The 18,467-nt window shown below is 31.7% G+C and overlaps 1 protein-coding gene across 8 annotated transcripts in view; it reads right to left on the bottom strand.

The window, feature by feature from the left end:
* Nucleotides 1-18,467, bottom strand: part of LOC145680743 (uncharacterized) — a 488,043-nt gene that overhangs the window by 84,287 nt on the left and 385,289 nt on the right. For 7 of the 8 annotated variants that reach the window (XM_081751705.1, XM_081751706.1, XM_081751709.1 and 4 more), the window contains 2 exons: nt 13,189-13,213; nt 4,153-4,338 (listed from right to left, as the gene is read on the bottom strand). In XM_081751705.1, the coding sequence (XP_081607831.1) occupies nt 4,153-4,338; nt 13,189-13,213 (211 nt within the window). The remainder of the gene's footprint in view (nt 1-4,152; nt 4,339-13,188; nt 13,214-18,467) is intronic. The other variant, XM_081751710.1, reaches the window with a different exon arrangement.

Genomic DNA, 18,467 nt, shown 5'->3' with positions numbered 1-18,467 from the left:
TATTTATATATAAAATAAGAAAGTTTCCTCTTCTCGGGAGAAAATCGTCCCGATCGCCCCCCTGGATCCACCCATGACTAGTTGATTGTAGAGTTAGTTGAAATAATACCTTACTTCTTTTAGATACGAAAAGTAATCATACTTAACAAGTACCATCACTGTCAAAAGTATAAATAGATCGTAACGAGCTGTTTATTTAATCTCAGATATTTCTAAACCTTATTGTGAATGATTATTTTTTTTTAAAAAGAGTGAAATATATTTTGATTTTCATATAGACCCGAATGCTGCCGATGTAGAAAAGGTTGGATTATTGTTAGTAACTCATCAGATTATTATTACTAATAACACTTCTTTTATGACAATATAAGCTTTTATTTCAACTCTACATGTTTTCGTTTGAATGTACAGACTAAGATCTGTGCAATTCCCACCATTGAAGGAAAATCTTTTAAATTATTTCTTGAATATGACCTATTTCTTTAGGTTACTGTTCTCTCATCAATATTACTTGCACATTTTTCACAACTGTAGCTATTCTTAACACTATTGTTCTACAAGAAAATATATGAACAATAAAAAGGCGAGAGGAGGGGGAAAAGAAGAAATATGTTCGTCAAGTTAAGTTTGACTTCCTTATGGAACACCAAGGATAGGAAGGACGGACCTACTATTAAAGTGAACTTTGAATCATGACTGGGGCTTGAGTCCAGTCCACAGACTATCATGCACGATCAACCTTCGGTATAGACCATTCCCCACCACACTGTTTCGCCTCCGAAAGTTGGATTACAACATCCTGCTACCGATCCTGGCCATGTCCTTCGACGTCCTAGAGACTGTTGTGCAAGATCGATACTAATTTTGGTTTAATTAATCGAATATGAAACAACTCACATAAAAATCAACTTTCAAACCGAATTTTCTTGCTTAGTAGAAAATCGAGTCGCCTAGCATCCACATTTTATATAAACATTGATTTATGAAAATGAGCAAATTTTCTTTTACAACTGCAAAAAGTGGAGTGTTATTTCAAGTCACAGATGTGTTTGGATTTTTTTTTTTAAAGTAAAGAAATAAAAACATTTCAATTTGATTTCTAATACTTTAAATTACTTTTACTATCATCAATACGATTTTATAAAGCAAGAAAATAATTTTATTATTGTATACAGGGTATTGTTTCAACCGTTATTATTGTAATGCACCATAATGATCCATATCATTTACAGCTATGATTTTTAACTAGCTACTTTGATTCTTGGTATGTTTTGTTGGTTCAGGCTTCACAAAAATGTTTTGCTACAATTTTGAAAATATTTCAAGAAGTTCAATATATATATTTAATGTATGAACCTAAAAGAATATTTATCGAACACCAAGAATATCAATAACTATTATAGATGGAAAAAATAGTTCTTTTTTGTTTATTTATGTAAACTCGTAGTCAGAAGGTATTTAAATTATCATAGTAACCAGAAATATTCAGAATGATTTCATTAGTGTCTTAATTTAGGCGTATAAATTAGGTAAATATTAATTTCATAAAATGAATGTGTATGCTTAGAATTTTAATTAACCTAAACTTTGAAATTATTTTGATTAGAAACACTCTAAAGCAACAAGTTTTCTGCCATTACGTTTTGGTAAATATTTCGCATAATTGAACTTTTTCCGTACAATTTTGAATTTACTGAATAATTAAAGACTGTAAGATATATAAAAAGTTTAAAAAATGAATCATATAGTGTTTATAAGATTAAGATATTGAGATTGAGTGAGTTGTACTGCAAAAATCATTTTGCAGTTGTCAATGGGTAAAATTCAGTAACGAGTCAGTCAAAAAAGTCTATAATTGTATAGAAAACATGCGAACATAGTGTAAAAAGTACAAGGGTAAAATTAATAACACAGTGGAATATTAATAATCTTTTGCTGGAGCTAAGCGGGAAGAGTAAAGATAAAAAAAAAAAAAAAAAATAGAAAAATAAAAAAAGTCAAATACATGTTGGGACCGTCACTGGAACTTGAAAGAAAGAACGCATTAAATGACAAAGACAGGAGATAAATACATAAGAGGGAATTAAAAAATAAGTATAAACACTAGGACAACCATACTGCGATTACGGTGTGGAGGTAACGAAGAAATAAGAACCTCGAAGATAGCTCGATGGTTATCTCCAAACAATGTTAGTAAGTCTGCTGGTAAGACTAATATTTATAAAATACTATATAGAAGAACTAATCATTGTTTCATGCCTCTCCTTATAGGACGGAAATCCGAGTGCTCAATTTATGATATCATAATTGTAGGAGACTCAAATATTTACATAACATGAAATATCTTGGAAACAAATATTACCATTTATTTAAAAAAAAATAAAAATAAAAATACAGGGTGTCCAATATACAATGCAACCCTGTGTTTGGGATAGTAGAACTTTTGAACCTGAAGTGATACACGAATAATGGTTATACCAAAATGAAGCCACGTTTATGCATATATTTTTAAACTAGGAAGCAACGATTGAAGTACACTAGGAACTACACAGTGTTGCCAGATGTAACCGAAGGTGTAAATCTTTTTTTTTTTTTTTTTTTTTTTGCAAAACATGTAAATTGACTCATAACTCATACGTATGAATGTTCTGTCGTTAATTTTCAGTTTGTTTAGTTGGAGTATCTTGGAAACTATGGATCAGAAAAAAGAATTTAATTTCCACCGATAACTAATCGGATGAGGCCTCTGTAAGAGGTAACTAGGGAAATCGTAGTTTTCATAAATTAACACACTGAATTGGCAACTTTGCTGATATTTCAGTGCATCAAAAAGTGTGTTAAGGATCTGCCTACATTATGCAATTCCCGGAAGTAATGAAAAACAAATTTTGATATTATCATGATAAAAACGTTCACTTGCATGCACCTGGCAACACTGCTACTATCAGAAATGAGTTACCAGCTCTACAGCGGATGCTGCGAGTGTCCCCTGTTTTAATTCAAACACTGGTTCACTTGTTTCACCAGGTTTGCAGTAACTTTACGAAGATTAGAAGTGTTAATGTTCTCAATGGCACTGCAAATGTTCGTTTCCAGGTCTTGAATAGTTCAAGAATTGTTCTTGTATACCTTTTGCTTTAAATAGCACCACCATAGAAACGAATATTAGTGTTGCCGGGTGCATATAAGTAAAAATGATCAAACACACTTGTTTGATATTATTATTATTATAATATTATTATTATTATTATTATTATTATTATTATTATTATTATTATTATTATTAATAATAATATCTATTATAATAGTGAATTAGTTTTTATAATGACTATATAGCACTGAACATTATTGCTACCGTTGAAGGTGTTGATTGGTACAGTCTGTATCGATTTTAACTCATTAAATTAAATTCAAAAAATTCGCGACACACCATAGGGGGCTGCCTGACACCAGTGTGCCGCGACACATTGATTCAGAACCATTGATGTAGCCTACCAGCACCAAATTTATCTTTTGGTCCATTACTTTAGGTGAATTATTCTTCCGTTTTCTTTTAAAATGAATAGTGTTTTTAAAGATTTGTTTTTAGTGATTTCTTCTCCAGATCTAGTTAGATGTCCCTTACTTCGTGAAATATTAAATTTTATATGAAGTAACTTTATCACAAAATTTAATTTTTCACGAAGTAAGAACATTTATCTAGAATTGAAGAAAAAAATCATTAAAATCAAACCTTTAAAATTCCAGTTCGTTTCAAAGAAAAGGGAAGAATACATAATTCCCTACCTTTAAAAACCCAGTTTGTTTTAAAGAAAAGGGAAGAATTCATAATTCCCTATATAAATCAATGGGCTAAAACAAAGATGGCATAAGTACTCAACACAGTTAATGATTATATCATTATATCATTATATATATATATATATATATATATATATATATATATATATATATATATATATATATATATTATAGACATTATACACACACATAATATATATATTTTATACACAGCGGAAACACTGTATGTAGTTAGTTGTTACAGCATCCGCACTACCACTAAACAATTCTAGTTAAAGGTTGTTAATAAACATTGAGTATACGTAAACATAAAATATTAATAAAAAATAATACTCTTTATAAATTACGTACTCAACAAGTTGTTGATGTGAAGCACTTCTACGCATGCCAGTCTGAATGCTACTTCTTCTATCTAAATCAGCAGGTGGGGTGTGCTTTCTCCGTTCAAAGGTAACTTTTGGTTCAGACCCCCGACGGAGCAATGAAGGGTTAGTTGGAGGAGGTGGAAGATCATCATCGGATAGAACAAAGTCAGAGCTGCATGCAATGTGTGCAAAGAAATGTTAGTAGATTAGTGCAAAAAAATAATATAAATGAAAATAAAAATAGCATAGGAATAAACTAAAAGCGTGCAAAGCATGTAAAATAATTTTTTAATGCTTACAGAAATAAGCAAAACAAAATCATGCTGTTAGTAAAAAATTAATATAGTTAGTTTGAAAAAAATGTATGTGCGCATGCACAAAAGCTGTATCACAAATTTAAAAAGAAATTACAAGAAAAACAACTGAAAAAAACACGTTACAAGAAGGAAAACTTTCTATTTTCATTTTATCTTACTATTAAATTCATGTGTACTTAATTTAATTACTGTTATCATTGTAGTACTAGGTTTTAAAAAAAATTTAAAACGTTACAATCTACATATGTCAACTTCAACAATGGATGGGGTGTGATAGAAATTGTGTGCACTTATACATCACCGCTTCCCTTTCAGATGTTAGTGATATATATATCATCTTCAACATGAGAAAAAAGATCTATTTGGGGTAATTTACGATGCGAAGTGTTTTTAGTTGCGCATATAAACCACAAAATAAGTATTTATATTTGAAATTTAAAAAATAGTGCGGTTTATTTTCGGATCAATGATATTATTAGATGAACTGACATATTTGAAGAAAAAGTAAGTTTGCTAAGGTTAAATGCGAAGTATTGGTTAAGTTTCGCTATTAAAATGACTTTTTCCTTGTGAACTAGGGACAAAACAAAGTCATTGACAACTTTTCCTAATCGCATTCTACCAGTCATATTGTGGCTTGTTTAGCATGCTTTAACGCTGTAAGCAGGGCTACTAACTAATAATAATATCCTTTTTTTATTAATATATTTTCTTGGAATCTATCATATTTCACCTATTAAGTACAAGAATGATTTAAAGTATAAAAGCTTGAGCAAATACTTTAAGTTTTACTTACGACAGATACAATTATTACTAAACAATAACTTGTATAATCCGTGTCCATTATGGAGCACATTTGGTTCGAAACAATTTGGACAAAAGGAAATCTATAGAATGTTCAAAAACCAGAGAAAAAGGACACACAAATATTTTTTACGCTTACAAGAAGTGAACAAAACTGTGAATGTAGTGGCGCAGTGCCATCTATCGATGTTGTATCCATTTCTACTACTAAGCCCGGTAGCCTAAATCTTTGGTACAGTCAGTGCGAGTTGTGACATATTAATTGGCTTCCAGAGGCAGAAGAATGAGGACATGTTACAGTGTGTCTGTCGCGTGTCAACATTAAGTTTTGCTAAGCTACAGAAAAGTGCCAAAGAAGTTCACGAAATGTCAAAATCAGTGTATAGCGATGAAGCGGTGGCATTGAAGACTATTTACAAGTATTATGAGCGATTTAAAAGCGGCAAGGAGTCGGTTGGAAACTAGCAACAATGGAGACGTTCTTCGACGTCAAAAATAGATGAAAACGTGGAAAAAAAAAGTGGCATAAATGATTTGTTCAAACAGGCGAATGACTATTCGAGAGCTTTCTGAAGAACATCTCATATGGATCCATGAGAAGCATTTTAAACGCTGATTGAATGGGCAAATGGTTTTCTTCATCATCACGAAAACGTGCCGTGTCATACCTTGCTTTAGATCCGCAAATTTTTGGCCGGAAAAAATATCTTATCTGTCCACATTCGCTGTGCTCTCGAGATATAGCACCATGCGACTTCTGGCTCTTCCCAAAAATTAAAACCGTGCTTAAAGGAGAACGTTTTGACACCATTCCTGACATTGAGAGGTCCCCGACAGAGCAGCTGAACACCCTTTCAAAAGAAGCCTTCCAGAAATGCTTTCAGTCATGGATTCAACGTTGGAATAAGTGCATTGCTAACCAAGGAGAGTAATTTGAAGGAGATTATATCAAATTTCATGTAAACTTATTATTTTTTTCTAATAAAATTTTTCATCGTATTTTCGATCACACCTCGCATGTTATACTGCTAATTCTTTTTATTATTCCACAAATTACCCATAGCGATATAAGAAGAAATAGCATAATTGCATGTGTAAACATTTTATTAGGTAAGTTTACCTAGAGAACAAAATGTGCGGAGATTCCATTGACAATATTAGATATAGGACCAACGATTCGCTATTTGCAGTAACTGTAGTGAAATGTAGGAACGGAAATAGTGGATGACGGGAAATTGTAGCAAAGACCTTGAATTGTCCCATTTTAAAGTAATATAGAAGTATAGAATTGCAAATTTTACAGTTAGTTCTTAGAATACAAAATCAGTGAGAGCAGTTTATATCGTAACTGTGAGAACAATTTTCATACATTACATGTAGTATCTGGAAATTAGTATTAGCTTATTTAATATTATTTTAGGGTTAAGTTTAGAGATGTCCTTCCTTTTTTTTTTAAATAAAAATGAAGAAAATTTACAGGAGAAATGAGGTAAGAAGTGATGATTTGGAGTTCTTATGTGATGTTTTGAGGTATGCAAGTTTGGCAGTAGTTTAATACGAGAAATGATGTGTAGAAATGAGTACCATTTGCAAGACGCGGAATGTTTCGATAATCGAGAAGCATGATAGTTGTATAGGATGGCGAATCGGTGCGTTGAATGTGATATTTCCGCATTGAGTTTTACAGAATTATATAAGAATAATGAAGAGAATCTATTAAATTTTTATGAGAAACACGGATTACTGAATTTAAGTGATAATTGAAGCTTCTATGAGAACCGGGTCTAGCCACTGTTCTAGTCTAACTACAGTCTTACCGGGTAACCTAACCTAGCCTAACAATTTTTTAATGTTTTAACTGCTTTTTAATGGGTTTGACACCGTTTTTTAATGGGTCTAAACTTAAGCTTCATTTTATAACTATTAAATATTCTCATCACCAAAATTACTATATTATTCATTGTCATTGGCTACTTACAAAAATTTATAATACGTTTTCTAAGAAAGCATAATAGATTTCTAATAGCAAGAACATGAGATTCCTCTTGAACACACAATTAGAGTTCTTGATGAGCACTATTTGGTGTATTTGGTACTTAAATAACCAAATTCATGTGACGCAATTGTCTTTTTTAATATAATGCTACAAATCTATTGATCCGTATGATTCGTGATTGTATCTTATCAAACGAAAGCAATAAGGATGTGTATATTAGATAACCGTTTTCATATTACAGTCACGCGTTTATGTGTTATTAAACAAGACAACTCAGAAAGAAAGGGGGAACAGAGGCAGTGGTCAAATAGAGTCGGTATAGCATATCAGTACTAAATAAGGGATCAAAAGTCATACCAGTTGCAAACACTTAAAATAAGCTTACTATTTTGAAGTAATGTCCAAGCATACACTCGTTCATACTTGATACGTAAAATTAACAGCATATTTATTGATATTAACAAGAAAGAAAATAAGTGGAAATTAAAATGGGTCCATATGTTTCAGTTTAAGTATTAACTTTATCTTAATAACCACGTAATTCGACATAATTAGATCAACAGATACATATTATGCACATTACGAAAACTTCTAAATCTGCATTTAACAACTTACATTGTATCAAAGATCAATCTCGAAAAGAAAACTCGTAATGAGAACTCAATCATGAAGTCTTACATTATTTTAAAGCAGAAACTTCTTACGGCATTGGTGTAATATTGAGAATAAAAATTATTAGTTCTCAATGAACTTAGGAAATTGGTAAATTAAGATGACATTGTAGTGTGTTACTGTATTATTGTATAATATTGGATCATTTGATGAATTCGTTCGCTTTACATTAAGAACACTAAGAAACAGTTTATTGCAGAGGTACGTGATTTTGTTCTTTCTTAAATTTTATTAATTGTTTTCGAAATTTGATTTATTATTTTATTTCTTAATCTGGAGTGTCGCGTAGAGAAACATTTTCGATTTCTGCTGTTGTTCGAAGTTCTAAAGCCACCAAAGCTGTTAGATACATTCATGTTGTGTGGAAAAGGCGCTATTACTGACAAAACTGCATGTAAATAGTCTTCATGTTTCAAGGAGAGGAATTCGACTTCATAGATTTATCATATTGCGTCCAATCTTTCAGTTCAATGAGGATCGATTGAATGAACTAATCTGTAAACATTTACGTCATTCCATTGGGAATTAGCCTAGCAGATGAGATGTTCTGATAATTATATTTACTCGATGATAAGTTACAGAAATTATATGAACTGGCGTCACACATTCAGAACTCAAGACAAACTTCAGCGTTTTATTACTGCCACCTATTTGCTCGCATAACAGTTTACTACACAGAGTTCTTAACAATATTTTCAGCGGAAATCGCAAAAGATTTCTTGTAGACGAAAAATAAGAGTCTCCCAACAAACAAACAACACTATGATCCAAGGCATAACAATCCCTGCAAGAATGTTTTGCATTTGATCGAAATGGGAAACTACCAAATTGTTGGAAAACATCATCACAAGTTCGTTTTAGCGTCACTAAATATATCGGTTGAACGCATGGTAGAAATAAGAGGGCGGTTTATTTCTACCATGGGTTCAAGTAGATAATTCAACTATACCGATCCAACCTGGTACATTACATGCTCCCCATACGACAACGCTCACATTTCAGTCACTCATCTGATCTAAACGGCTTCAAGAGCTCCGTTAAGGTGTTCTACGGTACTAACTATATTATTTTTTTCAGTGCTATTCAACAATCCGCGAAGCGATTAGTTGAGCAGCAACATAGAGCTAGAAATGTGGCTGGCTGAATCAAAAAGTTACTTTGGATAAGAGCTCGTGTAGCAAGCCTGAAATTTTACAGGTTTAAGTTTTGCCTCATCTTTTACTGATTTTGTTCTCTTACTTGTTTGTATGAAAATAGCCTTATCCTTATTGTGTCGTATACTTTGATAAGCTTTGTGTAAATATGAATTTACACCCAATATAATCATTTATGCACTTCATCTATTTTGAAGAAAATACTACATAAGTTCCCATCCAAATCAATTCTGTAAGTGTAATGGTACTTGATTTTTATAATTTAGACATTGTAAACCTAATGGAACGTTGGCAAGAGGTTGTGAATAATGAAGATCATTATTCGAAATATGTAAGTAAAAGGTATTAATTATATAATAGTAACAAACATGAAAGAAAGTAGTTATGATGTTACAACGAAGGTGACAGCTCTATTATTCATTCTAAGACAGTGCATTCCATGTATGAATACTTGAAGACTATCTTTAGGTTGTTTTTTTTCTGATGTGAGCATGATTTATTGCTTTATAATAGCATTGCCCTGGTACTTCAAAAACAATCTATCTAGTTTTATACTCATACCATAACGCTTAAAGTAATATGTATAGCACTACATTAATTATACAAGTAAAGTTTACATAGATTAAATTTTATTATATATTTTCTAAACATGATCATGTGATTCATAACTTTACAGATACAGTAAAATCCATCATCTTGATTATTTCTGCTGATTGCTCAGCATTTTAATTTAATCTCTTGTAGATATAGTTTATTTATTTATTGACAAGGTTCCGGATACAAATGCAAAGCCATTTTACACTGAAAACAACGAAACTTTAGAAGGAATTTGAAAAGAAATGGATTAGAGGGTAGGTATTACAAGGTACCACCCCAGTATTTGCCTGATGAGACTGGGAAAACTCGGGATATCTTGAAAATGTTAACATTTTAGCTAATTGATTATAATTCGATAATGGTGCTCAACTTGGAGAAGTTACTTTAACTACATTCACTTTTACCTTCAAAAAAGAAAAATTAATATTAAAGTCCTTGAAGATACTGTCCATTTTATCAAAAAGTCAGGATATACAGTATATACAAGGGCCTAATTATTTAGTATTCGTATACTTATTCTTAATGTACGTGGTAGATGCATCTAGTTGTAGATAAATGTATAACGTTTCGTAAGTTGAAATAAGCACTTTTTATATAGAATATAATTAATTAATACCTTGAAATTTCTCTGTGTTGAATAAAAGGAAAACAAAAATTTTCATTTTTCTTTGTATTAAATCATATATAAGACAAGCTCATTTCTCGCGAAATTTTCTTTCCGGAACTTCAGGATTAAGATGTCTGGGTTTTCGGCAATTATGGCCATGTTAGCTCGTCACGTATGAGGGACGACGTTCCTCGGCGATCACACTACCCAAGGAAAGGGAAGGAAGAAAGGATTAGGGAAGAGAGGAAACGGCCTGGTACCTATATGTTAGGTACCCTCCCGACATTTGACTGGTGTGAATGAGAAAAACCCAGGAAAACCTTACTCAGGACAGCTGGCTTGAAAAAGCATTTACACTTTTCGACTGTCTTTCCGGAACTGACGAGGCAACATCGCAATGTGATCTGCCATCTACTGAAAAACAAAATACCGTAAAAATGATTTGAGATCCTTCTTATTAACTAAGTAAAATAATGCTTTTTAAGCGACCTTTCGTTGCTACGTGAGAAATGCGTCCTTACTGTGCGCGTGGTCCCGAATTCAATCTCAGGTAAAGCCCGAGTACTGGTTTGGATCCAAGTAATAGGACCCTTCTTGTATCAGGAGATGATCATTTTGTAATCGAGGATCACTGATGTCAGTAAGGGTTACACTATCTCTGGCTCACACGTACTTGAACTCGGGCTTTCCATCCTCAGTGAGGCTCGCGCTCAATAGCCTCATTGGGCTCACGCTCACAAAGGACTCGGGTTCACTGCCCTCAATGGCACTCGCGCTCAATCATTGAATTTGAACATAATTGAGTCCAAGAGCCATCTCTGTCTTGTATAACCTTAGTTCCATAAAAGGAACGTTAAAAGTCAAATCAAACTATTTTATGAAGTATAATCAGTATTGTATGGAGGACTTTCTTCATACTATTCAATACAACCGATCTATTTACCGTTCTTGTCTTTGTGCTAAGGTAAATATATAATTAAAGGCAGATCATACTTTCAGTGTACAACCATTTATGAATTCAAGAAAAAGGAGGGTTTCGTAGGTTGGAATTTAGTCTGATACTCAATACGTAGTTTTGGATTAAAATAATATTATATAATTCTATTAGAAAATATGATTGAAAAATATTTTCAACGAATTTTGGTTGATAATTACTAGGGCAACCCAAAAGCATACAAAGCATAAAAAACAACAGCAGTTTACACATATGGTTGGTTCAGTCACAAACATTAATAAATGGAGGTTGAAGCCATTATTTCTTATGGCTCCAACCTCCATTTATTAATGTCCGTGACTGTACCTTCAATATGGTTGTGGTTGTCTAAGAGTCCAGAAGAAACTAATTTTAAAAGCATAATTTTGGAAAATAAAGCATAATTTAAAATATATAGCGCAATTCTTGGAAAATTCTATTAGAACAATTCTTGGAAAATTCTGTTTAACTGCAAGTTTAACATATTGTATTAAGGTTGGTTTAAAGGGACAAGTTTTGCCGATAGATGGCACTACAGTCTTCGTATCTCTCCCATGTAGATTTTACCTTTCACGAAAATTTACAATTTCTCTCACACATTTCAACCTAGAGACTTCAAATTTTTAGAAAAGGAACTTCATAACCTATTAAAGAGAACAATTCGTGCCATTTTTTTTTATTTAGAATTTTCTTCATTGTTGAAGTGGTTTGATTGTTGAAATGGATACCCAAATCTTTAACAATGGAACTGTTTCAACAGTGAAGAAACTTCTAAATAAAAAATCGGCACGGTTTGTTCCCTTTAATAGGTTATGAAGTTCCTTCTCTAAACACTTGAAGTCTCTAGGTTGAAATTTATAAGAGAAATTGTAAATTTTCGTGAAAGGTAAAAAAATACATGGGAGAGATATGAAGACTGTAGCGACATCTATCGGCAAAACTTGTCCCTTTACACTAACCTTAATATTTTTTTAATCAATATTTTCAGTGCAAAATCTTTGAGAACATAACAATGCAACAATGAAAAGCTTATTTTTATTTCTGTAAACTTTTCAGTTTAATCCTTTGGTGTGGAGAAAGAGAAAAAAGAAAAAGAACAAGAAAACTTTCCGCCAACAATGAATAAACAATAGTTTTATTCTAATTGTAACTGCGCAGTTATGTATGATGATTCGAAATGTACAAAAAGCGCACAAGAACTCCACATATGTACCTCTTGAACTTGAGCACTTTTGGTGGCATCTTTTCCTTTGTGTATATATACACACCTCTAAGGAGCATACAAACGATATAGAAAGTTCATTAAATATGGAAGAAACTGGTTGCATAAAATATTAATAAATAGATAAAGATATTTAGAATATTTAATATATAGTAAATATTATCCATTATGCACGATTTATGTTAAACAAAGATTGAAATTAGCAATAAAGCATAATTTGGAAAAATATAAAACATAATTAAGCAAAAAAAAGCATAATGTGGATTGCTCTAATAATTACATACACTTATGATAGAAAGAAAGAAAAAAGAAAGAAAGAAAGAGAGAGAGAGAGAGAGAAGGAGAGAGAGAGAGAGAGAGAGTAAATAAATAATAGCTCATGAATAAATAAAATATTTTTAAAATATCGAAAACTCCAAACATAAAAAGAAATTGATCGTTATTCCTTAAAATAATACTTTCAAGCGCAGTGCTATATGTTTGTTGAAAATAATTGAATGAATCATTACATTTAATTTGCACTGTCGAATATTTGTCGCAAACTTATCTAAGCTCTTGCCATAAGATGTAACACTAAGTTAATAGTCAATAATTAGATAAATTTAAATTATATTATTACTATTATAATTGACTAATTTATAACTAATTAAGGTAATATCGCGGACCAAATTAATACTTACTCTTTGACCGGTATCATGCCAACACCTGAAATTAACAGAAAAAAGAATATTAATGCAAAATAAAAATACAAGTCAGTCTTATAACCATATTCAATCGAATAAAAGAAGTTTTAAAATCGAAGTTTGAAGTTTAAAACAGTCATTACAACATAAAATTTTCTGAAAGAAATGATGGGCCTGAAGTTAATTTCACAACAAAATCTTTGTTACTTCATTCCTCAAAGATCTCAAATTTGAATTCATTTTTCTCGTGATCTCATAGACGGGTGTTTCAAGATAAGGGAAGATTAATTTTACCGACCTTTCCCCTAAGTCAAAATTGCCCCTAAATCTTACCTCCAATGGTCCAGAGTGTGACCATTGTGTCAGTACGGTTAGTCACTATCTCAGGGTCGTAACATATATTTTTGAGCATTTATAAATCAACATTTTGGATATTAATATTATATTCAACATTTGGATATTTGAACCTATTGCAAAAGAACCATTTTATCCTAAGGGTTAAGGAAAAATTTTATCTCCATTGAAAATAGAAACAAATTTTAAAACCTTCAATAATGTGTATATTTGTAAAGGAAGTACGATTATGTGATGTATTAACTGAATGCGTTATAATGTAATGGTTACATCAAAAGTTTAACACGACAGTCATGATTTGACATTAAAGATTTGACAGATATTGAAGATTTTGTTTGACAGTTGCATAGTTTAACCCCTTTCTGCATGATTTTTTTTTTCTTTTAGCGAAAAAAAATATCAGTATTGGAAATCCTCATATGGGAACTTGAAAAGTGAATTAAAACTTGAATTTTAGATTTTTCACTTAATTCCGATGATATATAAGTAAGTGCCATATATCACAAACTTACAACTCACAAAGAACATGCCAGATTACACCAAAATATCTTATTCATACACGTCAATATCTCACACAGCAGACAAAACAGTCATTTGGTGCCGTTGATAAATCACAGAAAAGCTAAAGTGAAAAAAGGGGATGTGCCATATACTGTATAGCACGGCATGCGGTAAGGGGTTAAATAGATAACACAGACGTTTGCAACTTATTATTAAATTTTAATAAAAAAAAATATGTGGGGTCTGACATATCCCATGGTGTAAATAATGCCACAATTTTTTCATGGTGTAGTTGCAAGTTTAAGATTTACATCTATACACAATTAGATTTGGCATAGACAGACCTACATGAAATTTGTGATTTTAGTGACTATAATCCTCCGATATCATTCTTTTTCTTATTTTCCAAGAAAAAGGACAAAATGATCTCTGAAGTACACCTGCAACGAACTCCAAAACACACCCCGAAAATAATGTTCTGGGGTTGTGCCACGTCTGAAGGGCATAGGCCAACAGTTTCTGTTAAGGGAATGATGAACAGTGAGAAATATATTGATATACTGAGACGAATAGTGTTACCTCATTTCAAGAAATATTTTCTTGCTAGTGATGGTGTTTTCCAACAGAACCTAACGAAATGCCATACATCTCGCAAAGCCAATTAATTATTTGATAATAAAGTACAGGTACTAAAGTGCAGGAAATTCACCTGACTTAAATCAAATAGAAAATTTACAAAAGAATAATGTCAAATCTGCAAAAGAAAAATGTCAAAATGGATTGTTCAACCAAGGAAAAATTATTTGTGCCCTTGTTAGCATGATGAAGAAATTAAACATAATGTGCAAATTTAATACAATCCACCCTAAACATGTCACAGATAATTAGTTATGTATATTGCAGCAATTACATTAAATGACAAAATCTTGGGATTAATTTCCACGCTACATTTCTTTTAGATTTTACTTCTTACGTAGCAATTTGCGAATCCAATTTAAATTTGCATCGCAATTTATATTGCATTTTCTGAAGCGGAGGAAATTATCTGTGTGTTTTTCTATTTTACATGACAGAACAAATATAAACAATTTTATATGTAAAAGAGTAATATTATATAATCATTGTACGGATTGCGTAAGATGAGAGCTGATTTAGAATATGTTCATATCGAGCTTTTCTGAATTCGTAATATCGTCAAAAAACGGAGTGGCATTATGTAGCCTTCGAAGTGAACCTTTATTTTATGGCAAAAACGCAATAACGTTAACTTAATTTGCAGAAGTGCTAATTTTCAAACTCACTTTGCGAAATGCGAAAAGCGAAATGCTACCCGAATTAAATTCATTTTTTCGATTTTTCAAACGTTTAGACCGGATACTACTTTTATTTTGCCATTTTAATGGAAAACAAGACAAGTATCAAAATAATGATTTCTGGATCAACACTATGAAATAATTATAGATAAGTGTGTCATTTATGAATTACCAGAGCTTTCATCAATAGAGGACGGAAAATGAGGCTACTGTAAATATTACCCATTTTCTCTAGTTATTTAATTTCCAAAGAGTAAGCTGAGATCTTCCATTTCAAAAGACCGTTTAAGGCGCTTTATTTTCATGCAATGAAATCGACACTTCAGGTGAACAATGTAAACACGGTCATAAAATACCTTGAGAAAATTTGAAAGAATTATTTGTTTAGATAACAATTTGTTCCAAATGAAGAACTTTCTAGATTGAGTCACTAGTCTATTGCAAATAATGTTTCCTGATTGATTTTTTTAAAAAGTTTTATAATACCCGTACATTTGTATCCAAAGTTTAAATTGTTTGCACCATCTAAGATTCTCCAATAAAACTATTTAATAAGAGCTATTTAAAATATGTCAATCACATTTACCTTTATGCAAGAACAAATGTAGAGTATCGATTTAAAAAAGTGAAAGCAAAAAAAAAAAAAAAAAAAGTCACTAGTCTAAGCATGAATCCAAGTATGATTTTAAGAGTAGTAAAACGCCGTATTTTGTTTATTAGTATGAACGTTCTCAACAAAAATATGTTTTACACCTTTAACGTAACCTAGTAAGAGTCAAAAAAAAAAAAAAAACAAACTAACAAAATATATTATAATGATTTAATTCAGACTGTTCTGATGTAATATATATCATTTTGGAATTTATTCTAAAAGTTTATTTGTCAGACAAACCACGCTTAGCGTAAATATCACTGAATAATGTTGAAATTAGGTTAAAAGTTCTTCTCATTTAGGTTTTGGTCTTGTTGTTCCTCCCACTTCCCCCCTCGTTATTTCAACCTTTGACCGATTTCAGCACCCAAATGACGAAAGATAGCACCGATCGTTGAACGATATTTCTAAACTGTTAAACCTGATATAAAATATATCAAGCAATTTGGGTTTATCTTTCACTTAAAAAGCACAACTAAATTTTGGGGGCTCGGTTCCTGTGTGTTCCCACCGTGGCTATGGGTCTGCTCTACACATGTTGTAATATAAGTAATATAAAACTGTTTTGGGTATACAAAAAATAACCCCCCCCCAAAAAAAAAATCTTTCCCTCCGTTTACCCCGCTCCAAGTGACTAAAGTTGGCGTCGTCACTGTTTTTTCCGATGTAAAGGTGGGGGATAATTTTACCTTGAGGCAGGGGTAAAAGTGGATCTGAAAAGGTAGGGGGACGGATGACCTCATGCCGTCTCCCGTGCCTATCTTTGCTGTTTTTTTTTTTTTTTTTTTTTTTTTTTGAAGTAGGGGACGCCATACCTATATTTTTGGAAGTGGGCGACGGAGTCCTACCGCGTTCCCCCTTACTTTTACCCCCTGCTTTGAGGAATCATTTTACCGACCTTTCATATAGTTTCATTGGATTCAGTATTCTCAAATTAGTATGAAAAGCAAAATTGAAAATGAACCGAAGCGTGAGCATTTTTACTGTGGCATAAGCGATGCCTCAAAGATCTAAACTTTCAGGAAAGTTCACTCGTGACTGTGGATGGATGCGTTTGAAAATTGATCAATTGAATTCAACTTCCTCAAATTAATATAAAAATCACAATTAGAAATTTATCCAAGCATGGGCACTTTTTACTAGTGGCATGATCGTTAGTTCTTTGGAGGGTGTGCACTATATCCTTGTAAACCTGTATCAAAATTGAGTAAATATTACAACTTAATTCCGCATGTATTACACATGGAACACTCCCAATACATATTCTTCCAAGTTTATCATCTTGTTCAAAATCATTGTAATATACTATGTTGTAAATATAATGAAAGAATATGAAAAACATTTCAGATTTAGTTCTTTAGTTCTCAGCGGATTTTTTTTCTAAGCCTTCCATTTCAAGCCTTTATTATTTTTCTTTCTTTTTTTTTTTATCACAACAATCTAATGACAGTAATGCTTCCTTCCTGCATGTAGCATAGCTCCTCTGTTGCGTCACACAACAAAAGTGCGCACTTCCGCTGTTGTTTTGTTTTGTTTGTTTACTTTCACATAAATACTCTCTTGCTCCGTTGAGTGTTTAAGCTACTTGCCGACATTTCAAACAGTATGGCGAAATTTCATGAATTTTTATAACTCTCGTTTTAAGTATTTTTAACTGCAGCTAGTTACATGTGCTAATTTCTCGGTCACACAAATGAAACAACAAACACTGAGCAAAAAATGTACCTAAAAAATTATATTCTCTTAACATGAATATTATATATATATATATATATATATATACTGTCTGTGTGTGTGTGTGTAAATGTTAGTTAAATCTTGAAATATTAAATACCTGGATTGTTAAGTAGTTCAACAATCCAAAACACTAAAGCAACTATATATCGCGGCACACACTTAAGTAACATTTTTTTTAAGCTGTTAAGGATTTAATTTTCTGATGGGATCCATAGCTGATAGGGCATTCCGTGTCCTACTGAGTTGAGTTGCAGAAATTTAATACAGGAATTCGGCTGCTTTTACTTTGACACATAACGGTGCTATAGAACATGTCTATATACATTATATTCTGCAAGTTTATTTATCCATTTAATTATTTGTCTTCAACAGAGTAAATAACTCCAATTAAAGTAGGCTTACAAATACTGCTTATACAAATTAGATATATGTCAATAAACAATACAATAAAATAATGTACATGTTAAATAACACACAAATATTAATTACATGCATAGCAAAAATATAAAACAATGAATATGAAAATAATACCAGGCAATGAAAAGAAGTAATCTAAATAAATCGCTACGTACATACAAAAATCTAAATTCCAGTATGAAAATAATGTAATGTTTATGTAGGAGAACTCGTATTTTATTAACAAATATTAACAATGACGAGTGTCTAATAATGCTAAAATTCAAATTTGACAAGGATACTTATATAATATTCATACTTAG

Source organism: Thermobia domestica, chromosome 3 (assembly GCF_964235325.1).
Source record: "Thermobia domestica chromosome 3, izTheDome1.hap1.1, whole genome shotgun sequence".
Classification (NCBI taxonomy): Eukaryota; Metazoa; Arthropoda; class Insecta; order Zygentoma; family Lepismatidae; genus Thermobia; species Thermobia domestica.
This window is presented reverse-complemented; position numbering and strand designations above follow the sequence as displayed.